Here is a 19,643-nt window from a genome sequence, read left to right as displayed (position 1 = left end):
GCTATATGACAGCAAATTTCTGATAGCTATTTCCCAACAATGTTAGGAGGGATTAACTGACAGACCTTTTTTTAAAGAAAAAAATTGCTGTTTTCAGTCGATTTAAAAAAAAGAATCTGATTAATTAGACAACATGTTTAGTGTGTGCATGTGCAGAGAGGTTTTATGTTTTAAGTTATTTTATTATTTTAAAACTATGAGTTTGATTTGAAGGAAATGTTCTTGTGAATGTAAAATATTTTTGTGTTTCAATTGTTTCTCGTTATGTTTTTTTTCTTTCTTTCTTTATTGTCATTAATATTCTTTACTGTTTACATAATTTAAAGCTTGTTCCATCTAAAGACATCAACTTAACACATAAATTATGTATTTGCAATAATCAAGTTTTCAAAGAGAAAATTAATAAATTATTAAATTTTAATTATTAAGCCATAGATCTCTGTTTAATATTGCAATTTGAAAGATGAGAGCAATTTTTGCATGTTAAATTTTTAGGTCTTAGCAGGCTTCTGTCTTGGAAAGAGTCTGCATCTCATCAGTCAGAGTACATCAGTGTCCAGCACTTGTGTGACGTTCACTGGCCTGCAGCCATTACTTTTGCTCAACAAAAATGTCATGTGACATGACAGGCAACAAAGCCCACTTTGCAGCAAAGAGCAAATAAGAGAATGGCGTGCAGGTTGTAAAAAAAAAAGGCTGGACATAGAGATAGAGCCAAAATGAACCTGATGTAAATCTGATGTTTAAAAGAATAAAAAATAAACTCAGAAATAGTTTCCCAGGAGGTGTAAAATGATCAGAGTGGAATTATACTAAAAGTTCTCTGTGAAATGGGATGGAAAGGTTCATTTTATGTTCTGTTATCCAGGTCACCACCCTCACAGTGGTAGAGTGCCAGTTACTGTACTTTATCTGAACTGGCAGGAAGCACACACAGAGCCTGTTTTCCTTTGCAGTGGCATGTGTTTCTCACCTGATCCCTCCTGGCTCTGTCCAGACAACACAGACTTGTTATTTGCACTGCTCTGGATAATTCAATTGCATATATTGCTTGCCAATGGCAAGGAATGCTTTTTTGTCCACAATTAAATTGGACTGGTCAGAAAAAGAAAAACAGAAAAAACCCGAATTGACCTTTAAAATTTGAACTCCACTTCAAGACTTTGTGTCTTCAGGAGGGACAATTTGGCTATTTTAAACTCAAATTAAAAAAATTAAGTTTGTAATGGTTCAATAATCTTGAGAGCTCTGTGTGTTTTTCAGACCTGTTGGGAAAAGGAAACTGTGATTCATGCCTGTACTATGCCTGTCTCTTTGTTTGTGGATAATTTCCTCTCTTTGGTTAATCCTGTTCTTCCACGGTGGAGAAAGGTTTCCGTGAAGAAGCATTAGCCCTCCTCTGTTGATGATCGATTGGACATTTATAAAGTTAAGCTTTTATACATATCAAGCGAGAACATTTATATTTTTTGAAAAAAAAAAAGAAAATTATTTTGTTCCGTACAGCTATTTTCAGAGACATTATTGCAAAATACACCAATGCCATCATATCAGCTGTTAGAATCAACTGTTCATTCTTTAATTTCATCATACTGGACTGATCTGACTCTTTATTCCTTATTAGGCCATGACTCAGTTTCCTGCTTACAGATTGTCCAAACTGCTGCTGCAAGACTGGTCATCAAGCTGCAGTTTTCATGCATCTTCTGCTTCAATTTAAATTAAATGTGCGATACAATGTCATAGTGAAATTCTGATATGTCAGCTGTATGCATTAACTAAGTTATGCATTGGGTGGATTTTAAGTTTCTTTCTCTCCATCAGAAGTGAAGATGTTCAGCCCAAGTTAATCATAGTAATAATTAATTATAGTGAGGCAATGGAGTGAATGTTAATCAATGAATATCAAAGATAAATGTGTTTGCTTGAATAAAAGCTGGTTTGATCAATTTAAATTGACAGCCAAATGAGAGACGCTGCAAAAAGCTGTCTTGTTCCGGGAAAAACAGTAAAATCTCATATTTTTAAATAATTATTATGTTATTTGTAAAGTGTTTACATGTCCACTTGATACATTTTTGCACTTTAATTTTAGCTAAAATTATTGTGTTTAAGGTAAATTTTGTGAGGTTTAAACAAATACGAGCACCAAATAAAAAAAAGTTAAAAATATTACATTTCAATCAGTTTAATTATTTTTAGAGATCTGCTCTTTCAAAACATTTTAACAAAACAATCTGTGAAAAATTTCTAAATGACTAAACCAAAAATTTTCTGATTAAACCCAATTTATAAATTATCTTTAAAAAATTCATAATTTAGAGTTCCACTGCTCTGTTGCTCTCTGGATGTTCTCTGAAGCTTATCTTTCCCGGATGACAAGTAATTGTTGTTTATGACTCACTTCATGACGGTGCTGGACTAAATGGGCGGGTTTGGAGTTTGCACCTTAACAACCTCCATAAAGCAGCAGCTCGCGCGCACAGAGGAAGGCGCTTGGTGTCCGCATTTCCATATTTTGCGGGTCAGGACAACAGCCTGCCGGAGTTCCCGTAGGATTAAACGCACGGATCGCAGTAATCCGCCCTGAAACGAGAGCTGGCCGGCGGGAGGAGCTTCAGGACCCGGCAGGTTTGGGGGTTGGCTTGGAGTTTTCCTCGTGGAGTCTTAGCATGACGCATGCGCCTTCCCCCCACCCCCCGTTTCTCCATCCCCTCGGCACAGAGGGAACTTGAAGCGTTACCTGCTTAAAGGCGCCGCTGGCTGTCATACACAGAAGCTTAGTGATAGAGGTTCTTTCCTCATTTCCCCCCTAAAACAGAAAGTTTTAAAAGGAAAACAAACATTGTGTTATACTAATGAAAGAGGCGGAACTGTGAGATAAATCTAGAAATAATTCTACGGGGAGGGATTAGATCCAATTACGAGGAATAAGAGCGTGTGCTGCTGCTAAAGATGCGGAAACAACAGAAGCTGTCGAAGTCTGGATTTTGATCCATGCAGGATGTATTCGTGAGCGAGGAGCAGCATGTCCAAGTTTAAGAGTAAACATGTTCGAAGTTGGACTCAAAGGACATGAAGTTTTTTTGCGTGGGATGTCCTCCGTGCTATGAATCGACTCATTCTCTTTCCACTCCTCGGAATTTACCGGTTTTCTTTGGAGCCTAACCACCATGTCAAAAGTCATTCAGAAGAAGAACCACTGGATAACAAAAGTGAACGAGTGCGCGGTCATCCGGGACGAGAATGGGGAGCTGAACGTGGAGCTGCACGGTGGAGCGGAGAATGGAGAGTTTGCATACATTGGGCAGATCAGAGAGGATGCTGTGGTTTATCAGGGCGGGAAATTGTCTGAGGGAGAACTGCTTCTTGAAGTTGAGGGGCTGTCAGTGTCTGGATTACCTCTTTATGACATTTACACTGTAATCAACTGCTGCAAAGGACCTGTCAGGTTAAAAACTGTTCGTCAAGGTAAGTCCTGACGTGAAAATCACCGGCATGAATCCAGGGACGCCTCCAGAAAGTTTTGATGGGGACCAAATCTTTTGGTGACACATGTAAATCAAAAGCCACCTAGCATTTAGGAAACATATGTTTCATATATTGCTTATAATCTCGGTCGAGGGTGGGCAACTCCAGGCCTTGAGGGAGGGTCTCCTGCAATTTTTAGATGTATCTCTACTTCAACACACCCGAGTCAAATAATGAGGTCATTAACAGGACTCTGGGAAAACTTGACTGCACTTAGGAGGTGATTCAGCTATTGGATTCAAGTGTGTTGGACCAGGAAGACATCTAAGAGTTGCAGGACAGTGGCCCTGTAACTCTTAGGATTGCCCCTCCTTGATCTAGGTCCTATTTAAAACAACAAAGAAACAAAACAGAAATAAATCAATCTAACTGGTTTTATGTAACTTTTGAAAACTCTTCTTCTTCAAATGTCTTCAAGGAGGTAGCTCATTAGGTAATTATCCCTTCCATGGACATAATCAATAAATGGTAATAAAAAACAGCACTTAAAAACTTCCCAGAATGTGGCCTAAAGTTTCCAATTAATGATGATGTCATGTCTGGAATGCTGATATCTGGCATCATTGCATAACACAATGTCCAGCCAAGAGGACATGAGTGACCACAAAGTCTAAAGCTCATATTTAAGAGATTTATACAATGGGTTTGAGAAAATCTGGAGAAATGCTGTCTGAGATCTAATAAATTGGCACCATATGGAGGGATTTAAAAGTGCTTTGTGACAAGCCCATCATTCCTGTGAATCACAAAGTTGCAAGTAACAAAACTTGCAACTTGCAACAAAAACTATAATTTGTTGCAATTCAATTTTACAGCGTTCAACTACTTCTCTATTTCAGCTGAACATTGTTACAAGAATGTTCAGAGACATGCACAAGCATAACTCTTTAAATCAGAATAGGCTGCTTTATGTTAAGAGCCATGGAGTTGCTATGTAGGACTCACTTTTTCCCACATAACCAATCTGATTCACTGGTGAGTGTCTAACTGCACTACAGTAATGTCACAGACAGAGCAATTTTCTGAAGACATCATCTGTTCAGTCACTTAAACTTTATCAGTTCACTTGCAGTTAATTTCAATCAGCAGTCACATTAAGCTAATGCCAAAGACATTGGAAATGTAAGACAAAAGAAAATACTGATCTTCTTTTGGATTTCACCTAAAACAATCACTTATCTTCATTTGACTCAGGCACAGAGGAAAAAATAGTAGCTAAAACTACTTATTGTCGCAAAACATTCCCTGGTAATGGCTACAAAGGAAGGTTACAGTCTTAATGAAAACTGCTGATATTAGCATGCCCTTAAGCTTAAGACTTCTGTATTATTTAGTATTCTTGGGACAAAAATGTATCAAATGAAAAAGTATGAAAGAGAAGCCAACCTCCTTACTCCCGACTACATTCACAGAGCTCATTGATGTTTTCTGTCGGGTAGGAGTGAGGTATAAGTTTTTACTTAGTTGCTGTTCTGCTGCCAAGAAGCATAACCATTTCACATATTCCTGTTGAAATTATTTTTGTAGCAATCTGTTCTGTGAATCCCATGACAGATTTCCAGATGTTACTGACACTACATCATCATACATTTTTGGTTGCAACATCTTGTATGTTAACTTGCTTTTAGTTTATTTATTCTAGTGCACTTGCAAATCCTCATTCTCTTGCTTCATCCTAATTTGTAGCATTGCATCTAAATGAATTGTATCTCATGCAATTCATTGCTCTTCCTGGCCCAGAGGCAGTCACACATAATAGCTGTGAAATCCTTAGGGAATATGTTTTTTGGTTGCGTTGTTGCAAATAGCACAGCATTATAATTTACAAACTATTTATGATGTAAGTGAAGCAGAGAAGTGCTACTGCTGCTGCTCCTCCCTCCATGGCAGCCTGGAGTAAATAAGCTTTGACATGAAGCTGCTCTGACAGTCATCCTGCTCTCATTTGTTCAACATTGCCAAAGCCACAGTGGGTTGTACTTAAAGGGTTACAGCTTAGACCACTTACTCCATTATTAAAGCAATAATTGTGTCGAAGCAATTCACCGCAGTGATTTGTGATTTAAGACAGACCATGGGTATCTGGAAATTTGTCTTCCAGTGGCTGACAGCATGTTACAGAATATGTGTTATTGTGCAGTTTGTGTCATTTGGACCAAAAGCTTTAATCTTATTTTCTGGTGTTGCATGCGTTTCGAAGTATCAGTCAATTTTAGTGACATCTATGAATGTTGCCTTCAATATATGGCCTGCTCAGAGCTGGGTTTTGCTTGGAACTTTAAACTTTTTTTTTTGGTTTTTGCTGCATGATGTGAGGGTAAACTGTTGCCCATCACAGCAAGACACATCTAACTGGGGGTAGTTATTATTGTGCAGTTCCTGCTTGTGTATTGAGGCAGCTTGACCTATTGCTTCCAGCTTGCTGCATGTGCATCTGTCTGTTAGATGCCCAGAGGGAGAGCAACACAGCCTTAAAGATACTATCCTGTGGTCTATGTGTGCCTTTTTTCCACTAGAAAAATGTGCACTGATTGTAAAACACAGTGTGGTAAGGAAGTGTGGGTTTCCACTGCACAATTTTATAAGCATATAGTTGGTAAAAAGCGCTCTGAAGAAAAGGATTAAAACATTTTCTTAGTGTGTATTTGGGTCAGTTGCATCACAAAAGGGTCAAATATTATTTGGTTTGGGTTTCCAGCAACCAAAAAAATCAAGACAATTGAAGCAGAAATGCACAGTGACACTGTAGAACCGTATCTGTTTATTTCTCCAGTTTTTATTTTTAATTCTTATTCAATTATGTACATATCTACGGCCTTGTGACTCTCTCTCTCTCCCAGTTATTTTCATAATGTTTTTCTGAAGAAGTGGGTGGTACTACATGTCTGCAGGAAACAATGCTTGCTTATTGGTGGAAATAATTTTGTAAGATTTGTAATAACGAGAGTTCAACTGCTTTAAGGCAGAACACTCCATAAGGAAGGCAACATTTTATAAAAAAAATTCCAAATACAGGGATAGAACAAGAAAAATAAAAATCTTAAAGAACAATGCATTTAAAACAAATTGAATTAGTCTCCATATGATTTCTGGGAGTTGAAACTTGTTCATGACTGTAGAGGTCATCTCGATTAAATCTGAATTTCACAACAAGTTACCAGGACAAATAGAAAAACAGATGAAGGTAACCTGTTGTATCAATGATGACCTTTATTTAAAGAGAGTTTGATTAATTATATGCTGAAAAGTCTGTTGAACAGCTTTACTTTACTGCTTAGGCTTTCTGTTTCCAGTATTTCATTTCTGGCGTGTCGTGCTTATTCAAATTGAGTTTCTCACAGGAACTTTTGCTGTGTTTGATAAGGCAAGCAGTGCCTCCTATGGTGGAAAATCATTAACCACATTATATAACTGCTGTTTACAGCCAGTGTAGCATCTTTGTCTTTGTATGTCATGTCCACAAAGAACATTTGACCTCTGGAACTGAAGTTTCGCCACCTGTCTCCAAAACGTTGAACTAACACTGTTGCATGATTTTGTACCATTTTTCCAGACCAAGCTTGTAGCATTGTTTTATTTTAGTATCCACTTGCAGTTGTCTAAATATTCTTTCCTTCAATTGAAAAGCTTCCCAAGAAAGCAGCAAAGCTCTGAGCAGTGACATAAAGGATATCCTTGTCCATCTGTCATCAGTTTCTTGCATGAGTCAGCAGATTTTCCTTCTCTAATTAACGGAGGGGGATATGCTTTGACTGTATGAGCGGCTCACAAGACCTCCTTTGTGCTTGGCAATCTGCGAGGCTCCCATGCACAACCAGGAAGGGTTTAACTATCCAAGCCGTCCCAGACCAGATGACAGATCGGCGAGACTGATGTGATCGCTACCCTTTCTTTTCCAAACAGATGTGGCTCTTGTTACATTTTCCTGCACCACCTGACTGCTGTAGGTGGAAATGGTATCAGTGTGTGCAAGTAGGCCGCTTAGTGCTGTGGTGCCTCACAGGTGTGTTTCTTCGGAAGATAAATGCAGACTGGAAAGCGACGTAGAGTTGTGTGGCCTTGTTGTACTGACTTTAATATTTTGAGATTTGCTGCATGTTTGTAGTTTGACCACATATTCAGATTGGTTGCATAGTTGTGACTTTGTTTATATACACAGAAAATAAGATAGTTCTGCCACCTGATCGGTTTATGGATTTTATGTTGAAGTCTTCTGTTCAGGATTCAGACTACATTTTTTTATATTTTCTGAAACAAATTGCTTTGAATATGGGGTGTGAGTTATCGACAAAAATAAATGACCAAACTACTATTATTACTCAATCTTCAAAGATTTTGTGGTGCAATGGTAGTTTCTGACACATACTATATTTTCTTTTCCGTCACTAGGACACTCCTCTAGGAATGGACTGCTGTGAGATTCCCTAGGAAAAAAAAAAAAGTAAAAACATGGTCTTTTATTGCTTTCTTTTTGAATAATATTACTCCTTTATTTTGGGAAAACATCAAAATTAAATAAAAATGTATAGAATATATTTTTTGAATTGCTAACTTAAAATATGATAGAATATCTGCTGTCACATTTAATCAAATAATTTTTATTGTATTCACACAGGCCAAATTCATGACAGTCAGGTTAAAGTCCAAAGAGGGAGTGTTATGAAACATGTTGACTCCTTTTCTTTATCATGATTAAATCAGTTTCAGTTGAAACTTTTATTATTGCCTTTGACGTATCGTGGTTTTTATTGAGGTGTGAAAGTTGTGCAGCAGGTAGCATTCCATGGTGCGTGCACTTATTGACATAAACAGTGTGGGCTCTCTAAACTGAAAGGTCCCACAAAAATGTAAAAATATGTAAGTTTGAAAAGATCCACTGTTGACCTTTTTCTTTAGTCATTAAATTACTTTGGAAGCTTTCATCCAGTTTTTCTCTTCTTTGTGACCAATTGTCGATTTGACATCCTGAGTCCCGCCTTGAACCCAAACTCAAATAAAGGAAACCAGGCCAGCTCTTTGCATACCGTGGATTCCAGAGAGTTGGGGCGTTCACTGATGATACCGAGTGGAATTTACACAAACAATCCTTGGCTGTGTCTGCCTTTTCCCCTTACTCATGACACAATTTTCTTGGTTTTTATCATCTTCCTTACTCCTAGGGGAGAAGTTTGAGAAGTGATTCTTAACAGCATCCCTTTAATAATTCAAGATTTTAGGAGTGTAAGCATTTATCCTGGCTAAGGGCGACTAAAAGTGCACCCCAACCTTCGGGTCACTAAAAAGCTGACCCTGAAGGGAAGGGATTAATTAATAATAGGATTATTGACATATGGGAAAAAATAGATTTGTTATCGCTGTTAATAATAATAATCAAATGCTAACATTAATTTTGTCTAATGTTAAGATGTAAGGAATTGAGAAATTATCCATTTTAACTAAATTTTTCAGTTTCCTAGGAACATTTCTCTCAAGCCTACCTAATATTTAACAATGAGGTTCCTATATAGAGACTGGGTTTTATGTAAGGATGCATGTTGCTCAGTGGAATCATTAACTGAATATTTTCCATGGAGATCTTCCATCATTGTATCATCATTGTATCTAATGCAAGAAAATAATTGGGGTGGCTTTCAGTGGATAAAATAAAAACGGAGACAAGATAATTCCACTTGGACTTTGAAAAGTGACACGAGCCAAATTTTATTTTGACTGGTTGTAATGATCTGTAGATAAAGCTATAGAGACATTGTTTCAATTATTTTAGCGTTTTCAGACTAGATACATTTGAGTGATGTATGCAATTTCTTCCGGGTGTTTTTATGTTAAATCAGTAGCTTTGGGGGGTGTTTTTGAGTTAAGGTAGATTATATGAAAACCTTTTTAGATCTTTTTTGTAGCGGACCTGTTCCTGAAAGCATATTAGTCGCCACTGTAACTGCCTGCTTGCAGTCACAGTGCAAGCAGGCAGTAGCTGCCTTGTGACTTGTGTCAAGTCTTTGACACAAGCTGTGTCTAAGACTTGATGAGAATACTACAAGGTTTTTCTCTCTCCTTGCTCAAGTCATGAGATGGGACAAAACAGCCAGCTCTCAAGATGAGATGGTAAATGTTATTTGATTTATGAGCATCAGACGAGATGGAATTTCAGTGTTGGAAAAACGGTAGAAAACTGAACGTTTTACTGTGACTCTGAGGGGATGAAATGAATAATTTACTGAAAGTGATTTACACTTATGGACTTACTTCACCTTTTATTATGATAGCCAACGATTCCTCGTGAAAACTGAGAAGATATTGAGTTAGGGTAGAGCCTCAGAAATCAATTTATCTTAGTCTCTGTTACTCTCTAGGAAAGAACATGACTGTTTTAAAAACATTACTTGTCAAATAAATTCACCCATGTCTACTCACAATTATAATAAGTCACTTAATGGTCTTCCTCATTTTTGAAGTACATTTTTCAGTGCCTGCATGTTTTAGATGTTTCCCTCATTACTGATTAACAGGGTTTTGCTGCATTGCAATCATCTGAATCAGGAGTGGAGAAGCAGATAAACATCTAAAACAGGCAGGGCAGTGTGCCCTGAGGGCCACGGTTGGGAAAACACTGCTTTAGTAGACCTGAAACTGGAACAAATTGATGGTCTAGGTTAATATTAAGCCAGAGTTTACATGCATTTGTTTGCCTGAAGCTGGATTACTTTAGTTGTGCAACTAACAGGCCTATTCCTTATGAAAAGCATTGGTCAAATATTTTTAATTTGAAAATGTTAATCTATTTGTGTTCCTGTAAATATCACCGTTTGTTGATTTATAAACTAACAAAAGTATTTTAAAGCGTAATTAACCCCTGTATGAAACCACTACCCCGGACCCTGACAAATTTTGAAAACTTACAGCAAAGTGGGCGGAGCCAAGAGACAGGGCGGTGTAAGCGAAACTGTGGCTTTCCAGATATCTCTAGTGACTTTATATCAGAATGTCAACAACTGATAAATCTAGCGATTTATTTATTTACTTTTATTTTTTCTGTTTTTAGAGACTTTTATGGTGTCAACTCTGTGCGGCTCAACTGCCGTCCTGCTCAGTTCTGAGCAAGGCCGTGAGTGCTACTGTGATCTCCTTCTTCCCATGCCCCGCAGCCAGTCTGACAGTTGTCCGTCCTGCAGTATATTGTCGCTGATAGAGCAGAGGAGACCCCTGTTCACATTGCAAATAGTTCACATATTTGTGAAGCTGAGCAATTCTATCTATCAATGCTCGCCTTGGCCATGCTCGTATTCCAACTCCTGATTGGCCTCTGGGCTTTGTTGTTTCTGAAAGGCTTTTATACTCGAACTGTGTGACAAAGAAGTGTACCGAATGAGATAAAGCCATATCATTGTAAGCAATAGGAGAATTCAACTGCTAACTAAACAACTTTACATAAAAAAAATATCAAAATTCGTACAGAACATATGTATGTTCTGTACAAATTTTGATATTCGTACAGAATATCAAAATTCTGTACGAATTTTGATATTCGTACCTATCTATATAGATAGGTTTCTATCTATATGGTATACATATAGATAGAAACCTAAATAAATGGTTTATAAGTAAAAAAATAAAAGTTGATTTGGAGGTCAGTTACACTGTAAAGTGTATTCTCTGAGCTACAGGGAGAAAGTGTAAGGTCTTCAGAACTGGAATGATGCCCTCTATTTTCCTAGTTTTATTGAGAACGTGAGCAGTTTTCTGGATCAACTGCAGCTGTCTGATTGAAGACTGATATTCAACAAACTTATTCATGTGAAACATTCTGAACTAGTGAGATCTTAGAAGTGCAGCTTTCAGAGGCTTTTAAACTTCTTCATGTGCAATATTTTGGTGTTGAAAGAATATTAAGGATACTCACAAGTCACTAGCTATAACTAGTCATGTAAATCTCAAACTTCCTAATGTCTCACATCTGGAGAACATTTCAGATCATTACAGACTTCCTCTTATGCATATTAATCATAATTCTAGTTTTAGTTTGGGTCTTTTGTAGTGGTTTTCAGGCACCTTATCATGAATATAAAAGTGTTCTCACAAACTTCAAACTGTTTTTTAAAGTAATTTTGTATTATTAATCCTCCTCAGGACGCTCATTATGTGAGCATAAAATGTTCACATAAGGATTTCTCATCTCAAGCTATACCTCCTATTCTTAGCTTCTAAATCTTGACATTTATAGGTTACTCATAAGCTCTTAAGGCTGACCCGACCTGGCAGGATCTAACTGTATGTAAAACATTTTATGCACCATCATCAGCCGATATTCTGAGACTAGTGTTTACACCGCCTGCTGTTTAATCTGTAAGCATGCTTACTGTATGTAAAACATTCGGCTGTTACAACCCAGCTTCAGCCAGTGTGTTATTGTTGCTAATGTCACACAACGGCGCAGTAAGTGCTACAGAAAAGCCACTTTACTTTTACTTATCCCTTGTTGTTCTTACACAGCACACCACTCATGCTGTTAAAAGTGCATGAGGCTGTGAAGACTTTCTATTGGCAGGACATGGCTTGTTAATATTTAATGAGTTGCCAGGCTGTTGCTACAGTGCTGCAAGAGATTAATTTGCTCAGACTGTAAAAGCCTCTAATGTCTACATTTCTCTGGCAGGATCACGGCTTACTTTATGGAGAAAAAAAATAGCAGGGAAGCAGAGGATGAAGAGAAAGTCTAGCATGAGGAGGAAATGCTGTAATAAATACACATAAAGTTGGAGATGAAATTTAGGAGCATGATGCGAGCTGACATGAGGCACTTTTTTCTGGAACGTCCTCGGAGAACTGTTAGTTATATCTGCTCCAGTATACAAAGCTTAGGCTGTGATCTATGATTTGGTTTTGTAAACACTGGTCAGGTTAGAACTGCGCAGGGGGACATTAAAGCATTTCTAGTGCAGATAAATTAACTACTGATCTTTAATGTGGCCATAAAAGTCTCATTCCATTTTGACTGCTTTTATATAACATAGGTAGATACTATGTTGTAAAATACTATATTATTAAATAGTTTGTTGATGATGTTGCAAGATAAAATGTTGTTTAATATGTTATTTTCTTCTGCTACTTTTAAGCATGGTGTCCTTGTGAACTACAGAGGCAAACGTTCTGTTTCAGGTTGTGAAATTGTGTTATTATCATTATTATTATTATTATTATTATTATTATTTATACTACTAAAAATAATTAATTTAATCCAAATAGACTGATCAGGCAAAACTTGATGACCTCCACTACTCCAGGGGGGGTTCTCTGTTTTGTTGCTGAAACCACCCAGATCTGTCAAGATTTGGACCCTGACTAGTTTCCAGAATATGTGCTATGGTATTTGGCGCCGAGATGTTTGCCACCTTTTTTAACATTTTAAATTCTGTAAAATGAGATGTGTCCTCCATGGATCTGACGTGCCTGTCCAGCATGTCCCACTTACGTTCAGTGGTGGTTCAAAGTTGTTGCTGTGTTTCTCACCATTTCTTTGTTCCAGAGCGTATGATTCTGCTGAAAAGGCCACATGTCAACAAACAGTATTTCCTTGATAGGGTGTACATTATCTGCAGCAGTGTTTATTTATCTGGTACATATGTTACATCCTGCTAATATGTGCAAATACACTCGGCCATCTACATGGTTTAAAAGAAAATGTGTTCAGTTGGTCCAGATCAGATTCTTCGCAGTTTGTTTATTTAGTGAAGCATATTAAAGGACTTCTAATCTTTTCGTTTGGTTCTATTTAAAAACTGGCCCATTTTTTCCTGCTTCTGAACACCAACTCTGAAAACTATCCTCTTGCTGCCTAACATACACCACCATAACAATTACCAAGATAAAGATGGTATGTGCTAATTTGTTCAGCTGGCGTAATGTTATGCCTGATTGGTGTGCCTTTTGGATAATAAAAAGCATGCTATCAGTAAAATCCATTTGAAATTTTATTGAGGATTTTATTTAGTTTTGCTTTCAATGGATATGATAATTGTGATCCGAGATAAAGAAGTGTTGATTTAATGACTAAAACAGTTTTAGAGGAACATAAAATAGACTAGTTTGTTGAGAAGTGAAAAAAACGGTTAAAAGTGAACTGTGATACAGAAACCTTCTTAGCAAAATTTAGATGGAAAGGTGAATTATCTGTTGATTGGCTCTACAAACAAACAATAAATGGTGGATTCAGCTTTATGTCTACCTCACAGATCACTTACATGGGCTTCCACTTGTTTAAAATAGCATAGTGAAACAGTAATTGTGCTGCAGAGTCCAGGCCAGATAATACTGCTGATTGAAGACCATAAAATCAGTTTGAGACCTGAGAGAAAAAAATCAATAATTTTTCAAATTAATTATTGTATTAGCATTGATAGATTGCTAACAAAGTGTATTTAGTCTGGTGGATATTTGATCAGATTGTTGTTATGGTAACCTATCTGTTCAAGTGAAGAATAATGTTTAACAGTTTATGTTTGTCTGCACTGATGCTTCTCATTGGGATGTTTTCCCATCAGAGCTAGCTCATTATTAAACCCACAACCCACAACCTTCATTGTCAGTAATTTAGCTTGGTCAGCGCTTCCTTCCTCAGGGTTAATGGCCAGGCTAAGTTACCCTCACTTTTGTGTTATAACCTTTTAGGACATGTATCTTTTCTCATTCAATTTACCTCCTTTTTCATTCTCTTCTATTCATACTTCCGGTGCATCTCAAATAAATCCAACTCCATGAGTTTTAAATATTATGAATTGTTTAATCACTTCAGGTCTTGTCTTTGTTTTGTTTCCAATTATGAAAAGATACATAATTACAAATTACAACACACCTGATTTAAATGGTGGAATTAAACCAGTGTGCCACAAATTCAAATGAAATGTTGCTGTAACTCACATTATGTAGTTTGCTCCAAAAAGCTGCAGATTCTGAAGTCTGTGGACAGGAAGGATTTCCTATAGCAGCCTGTATTACAGTGAATCTGTAGAAGCCTCTGATTGAAGACTTTGTCTTGTTGTATAACAGTGTTATGAAGTGATGCACAGGGTTGTGCTGGATTCTTTTGATTTCATGAATAATCAGTTTTTTGGACAATAATCCCCAGATGTTAAAGAATAGTCCCCATACCAAACCAACCTTTGTTATCAGGTTGCTTAAGTCCCTGGCTCTGATGCTGCTGCTCCAACAGATGATGGGGAAAAGAGATTGCAATCTTCACAACAGAATGATAGAAAATCTGCAGCTTGTTGCTGCAAACACTATTTCTCCTGTGGTAGAAATGGTGTTTGACCTAACCCTGTTTATCTTGATGATACAAAACATCATACAAAACAATATGGATTGTTTTGTTCAAATCTAAGAAAAATACCTTCACTGACAATTATAGTTTGAAGCTGATGCATTGTTTCTGAAACAGGATATTATTTTATTATATTAATAATTGTATAAAAATAGTTATTTTTTTCAATCCTCTTTTAAACCCTTGTGTAAGTTATGTTTGTAGTGCTGTTAACAAATATATGTGTGTGTGTATGTATATAAATATATATATATATATATATATATATATATATATATATATATAAAGGGGCCAACTTTGGATCTGCAGGATCTTTTCCCCCTTTTTCACCTTAAATGTGGGGTGAAAAAGTGAAATCCCACCACAGGACTGATGACTAAACAGGCAAAGACAGTCAAACACCCTTATTAACTCTGTGTAACAGTGTGTTTGGGATTTGTCCCAGTGTCCACATTGACTCCTCTATTCTCTGTCATAAATATGCAGGTTTCGTCAGATGGAAGAAAGCCTTATCTAAATCAAAGCAGCTTTGCAGGAACCACCTTTCCCCATTTGTTATTCTCGTCACTGTTAAGATATTTGAAGTCTGCTCCATTTCTGGTGTTCTCAATTAGCCACAGTGTGTAAGGAAAGAAGATCCCAGCACTGAATGACTGAAGTGGTGTAAAGAGGTTTAAAAACCAGTGGCGTTTTGCAGCTGTTTCAGTCAAACGTGCATCTATTTATTTTGAAATACAGAGGAAATATAAAGAATGCATCTCTCAGCAAAATCCATCTGTTTGGTATCTTCTATGACATCCTATGACAAAGACCAGACTTGACTGCAGAAATGTTTTGAATGACAGACAAGGCTAAGCTAATGGTTTCTTCCATTGCTCCCCAACTCCTCCTTAAACCACAAACTCTGACCCTAATTGAAGCAAGTGGGGCCTTTAGATGATGATCTTGGTTCTTTTGTGTATTTTAATAAGCCGACCACTCTTAGCAAAGCTAACCACTGTTCCATGCTGTCTTTGCCTGTGAATAATGGTTCTCATTGAAAACAACATGGTAGTTTTTGGGGTTTTTTTTTCATAGCTTGCTTTATGTAGTAAAATGTGTTTTATTTAATTGATTCACTATTTGTAAAGGTGTCCTAAAACACTCCAAAAGGATGAGAACACATCTCATAAAGATTATCATATCAGACTAAAGTACCGTTCTGGTGATAACCAGTATCTAGCTCCATTTAGGCCTTCATACAAGCTAAAAGTCTTTTCTTTGGTTCATTTCTATAATTAATAGTCATTTTGCATTTCTCATTTGTTGTGGCATAAAGTTACGATAATTAAAACTGCTTTCCTGTAGCTGTTGTTCGTTTTGACTTTTCAAACACACCTTGTTCAACTGGCTCGATATCTGTTTTGTGCCTTTATATACTCAAACTAAAACAACTTAAACGCATCGAGCTCTCTGAAATAGAGAGAAAAAAGGAATTCTAGTATTTTATATTTAGCCCTGTTCCTAATATAGAGATTCAGTCTGAGGTTGTAGATAGTACATCAGTGTGTTTAATCACTACTCTGTCACTGCAAATAGAGCATTCTGACCAAAATATCTCCAGATGACTGATTTTTAAAAAGAAGGGCAGGCGCAAAGAAGTATTTTTAGGCAGTGTTAGAAGATGTTGAAAGGTACGTCTCTGTTTCTGCTGTTCGTCAGAGTTACAACTGATATACAGTACATAACCACATGGGATGGGACTGTTTGTATGCCTCTGGCTCTTTGGGGGAGGGACTGACCTCGAGCTGCAGCTGTTTATCTGAAGTTTGCAGCATCTGGCTGTTTTGATGGGAGTAGGGGGTCTTGGGGAAGTGGGAACGACACAGAGGACAAGGGCAAAACTTGAAAGAGGGATTATTTAATGGAAAAGAAATCCTGTATAAAGACTAAACAGCATTTGCATGAAGCATTCTTTTTTATTTTTGTATTATATAGTGCATCTTTGCATCAGATGGTTTCACTGACATAAACACATTCAGTTTAGCAGAGTGGATTTAATGCTTCCTTCAATTTTGATAACAGCAATCTGTGTTACAACCATCTAATGAATAACTAACTGTGATGTTGACTTGTTTTACCCCAAGGATTTTATCTTGCAAGATAACTTATTTATGTCAGTAAAAATGTTTTTAATACAAGGCAACAATTGTTGCCAATGGGGAAAAAAGAATTAAAACATACATAAAAAAGAGAGCGAAAATAACAGAAAAAGCAACACAAACATGCAGCTCTGGACAAGTGTGGTCAGAGTTGCAAATTTCACATTATAGTGAAATTTATGACTGCTCAGATCCACCCTAAAGCTGGTGGCCATCTTTAAGGGTGGTTCAAATTGCCAGATGCCTTGTTGACATGCGCTAGTTGTACACGTATGCAGGTTAATCTCAATAAAATGTAAAATTTTTGAAAAATGTATTCATTTCAGTAATTCAAATGAAAAAGAGAAACTTTTCTCTTAAACTTCTTGCACACATAGTGATGCATTTTAGTTTTGTGATGCCTGTGATTTGCTGTTGGTTCAGGGTTTAGTTTCTTTATAGTGTTACTTATAAGCAACAAAAAAGGAACCTCAGTCTTTTTCCGTTCCCATAATTCCCCTTTAACATGCTTGGATAGAGAAATTTGTGATTGACCATCTTCTGTAGTAACAACCTTTTGTGGCTTGTTCCCCTTGTGGAAAGTGTCAATCAGTCTGCATTTTCCCAGTGATTGTGTAGGTCTTATGTGGTGTTCTGGTTTACTTCGGGGTTCAACTTTGTATTGAATGTTTGGTGAAAAAGTCTGTTTCCTATTTTGCAGCTTCCTTGTGGCTTGTTTATAGAAATTTCAAGAGGAACAATTTAAAAAAAGCACAAGGTAAATGTTTCTGGTTACAATAAATACACTTTTCCTCCGTTGGATCTTGTCCTGGTTGCTGATTTGAAAAGGGCTCAGTAAGCATTGGAAATGAGCCATTTATTTTGATGTGTACTGGCTGATTGGGTGGATTTCTTTCTACTGGTATGTAGGATGTAAGGAAGGGGATAATTAATCGATTTTAACATTCATGTAGCCATAACTATAAAAGTATTGGTGAATATAACAAAAGCTTGATGTTACTAAATCCTACAAAAAGAATCTTGTTAAAGCTGCCGTTTCATTTCTTATCTTAGTGCATCTAAATATGTTTTTTGGTGTCAGAATGTAAAAAAGAAAATGCAGCTGTGTCTGTGGAATATAAAACCTTTTATATGTAATTTTGTATGTTGTTGGCTGAATACTTCAGAAAACACAGAATGTGACACAATGAAATGAGTGAGTTTTCATTTGTGCATACAGAGTGTCTGCATACTGAAGTTTTACATTAAGTATTAATGTACTTTTACATTATTGGGTCACTGTTTCGACTGTTGTGCATCAGTTAGATAAACTATGTAAATGCTGAAGTCCCACATACATAGCAACTTTAGTTTGCCACATTTGTTTGAACAAGTCCCTCATGAGGATTAAATTGTGGATTCCAACAGGGCTAATGTGTATAACTAAAACCGAAATGAATAATAAAAAGGATTATGCTTAGCAATGTTTTCTTACTGTACCAGATTCTGGAGTTTTGTTTTCATACAAAAATGAAATCCTCAGACAAGAAAACTACAGTGTGATGAGGTTTTTATTAAGATTCTTGGCAATTCTTAGAGAAAAGATGAAGTAGAAAGTACAAAACAAAGACAGAAACTCATCTTGTTTTTCATGCTATTGTAACAACTACTCCTCATTACAGATTGCTGCTCCAGCAGCATAATGACCCCTTCTCTTCTTAAATGACCTCACTGTTCTTTCTCCTCTTATGGTCTGTGCCTGTGTTCCTCATTTAATGACATATCAGATGTCTTCCAAGCTACAAAGGGAAATCTGTGGTTTTCTACGTTTTAAAGAACAGATATTTTAAGCTGATGATTGCTTTTTTATGGGTTCATCATAGGAATGTGAATATACATTATATCTTTGTGTATTAATCTTAAGTCTGAAATTGTGGATCCATGTGAAGTTGAAATGGCTCCTGTTAGGGATTTAGTAAATATTTGAAAGCAGTTTCTCAACAGAGCTTGGACAGATGAGGCACCATGTCACCTGTCCAAGATGTATTTTAACTTCATTAAATATAAGATTGTTTACTATTTGTTTGACAGTCATTGGTCAAGATGCAGGATACACCCCAAGTCTGATCAGTGCATCTGTACTCAATAGAATCCTGGCTTTTTATGATTCTCTCTCCAGTCTTCTCTGTGTTGCCTTCCAGATGTCAGTGTATTGTGTTTTCACTCTAGTCGCAGTCAATTTTGATGAAAACTGAGATGTGGGCTTCACTACAAGTGAATCAGGTTTTCATTTTTGTTCCATCTGTCTGTGCTCCATCTCTTTTAAGCTGTATGGAAATACATATAAATTATTACCGTCTCTTTTGGCCCAAAGGTTTTTTGGCTTTTTATTTCTAACAATATTGCTTAGTTGGTATTCTAAAATAATGCTTTTTTTCCCAAGACAAAATTCAATTTCAACTTCAATTAGGCAGCATGCTAAGGCTCTTCACATGACAGATTGATTTAATAAATTCCCCATTTGGTCTCTTGTTTGTTAGTTCTCTCCTTGCACACAGCTCTTTATATCTGATGGATGACTTCACGTTTCAAACGACTACCTAACCGGGGTGTTCCATATCCTGTTATTATAGTTTTAACAACATACAGGCCTCAAATATGCACTACCACTAACTTGC

General features: G+C 36.8%; 1 protein-coding gene across 12 annotated transcripts in view; it reads left to right on the top strand.

The window, feature by feature from the left end:
• Window positions 1–2,735: 2,735 nt before the first annotated feature.
• Window positions 2,736–19,643, top strand: part of LOC103467539 (membrane-associated guanylate kinase, WW and PDZ domain-containing protein 1-like) — a 100,153-nt gene continuing 83,245 nt past the window's right edge. For 4 of the 12 annotated variants that reach the window (XM_008413996.3, XM_008413994.3, XM_008413995.3 and 1 more), the window contains exon 1: window positions 2,739–3,471. In XM_008413996.3, the coding sequence (XP_008412218.2) occupies window positions 3,174–3,471 (298 nt within the window). In that variant the 5' untranslated portion in view covers window positions 2,739–3,173. Of the gene's footprint in view, window positions 3,472–19,643 lie in introns of all 12 variants that reach the window. The other 8 variants (XM_008414003.3, XM_081609092.1, XM_008413998.3 and 5 more) reach the window with 5 other exon arrangements.

Source organism: Poecilia reticulata, chromosome 7, assembly GCF_904066995.2.
Source record: "Poecilia reticulata chromosome 7, P_reticulata-male-v2, whole genome shotgun sequence".
NCBI lineage: Eukaryota > Metazoa > Chordata > Actinopteri > Cyprinodontiformes > Poeciliidae > Poecilia > Poecilia reticulata.
Note: the sequence above shows the minus strand (reverse complement) of the source record. Positions and strands in the feature narration are given on the sequence as shown.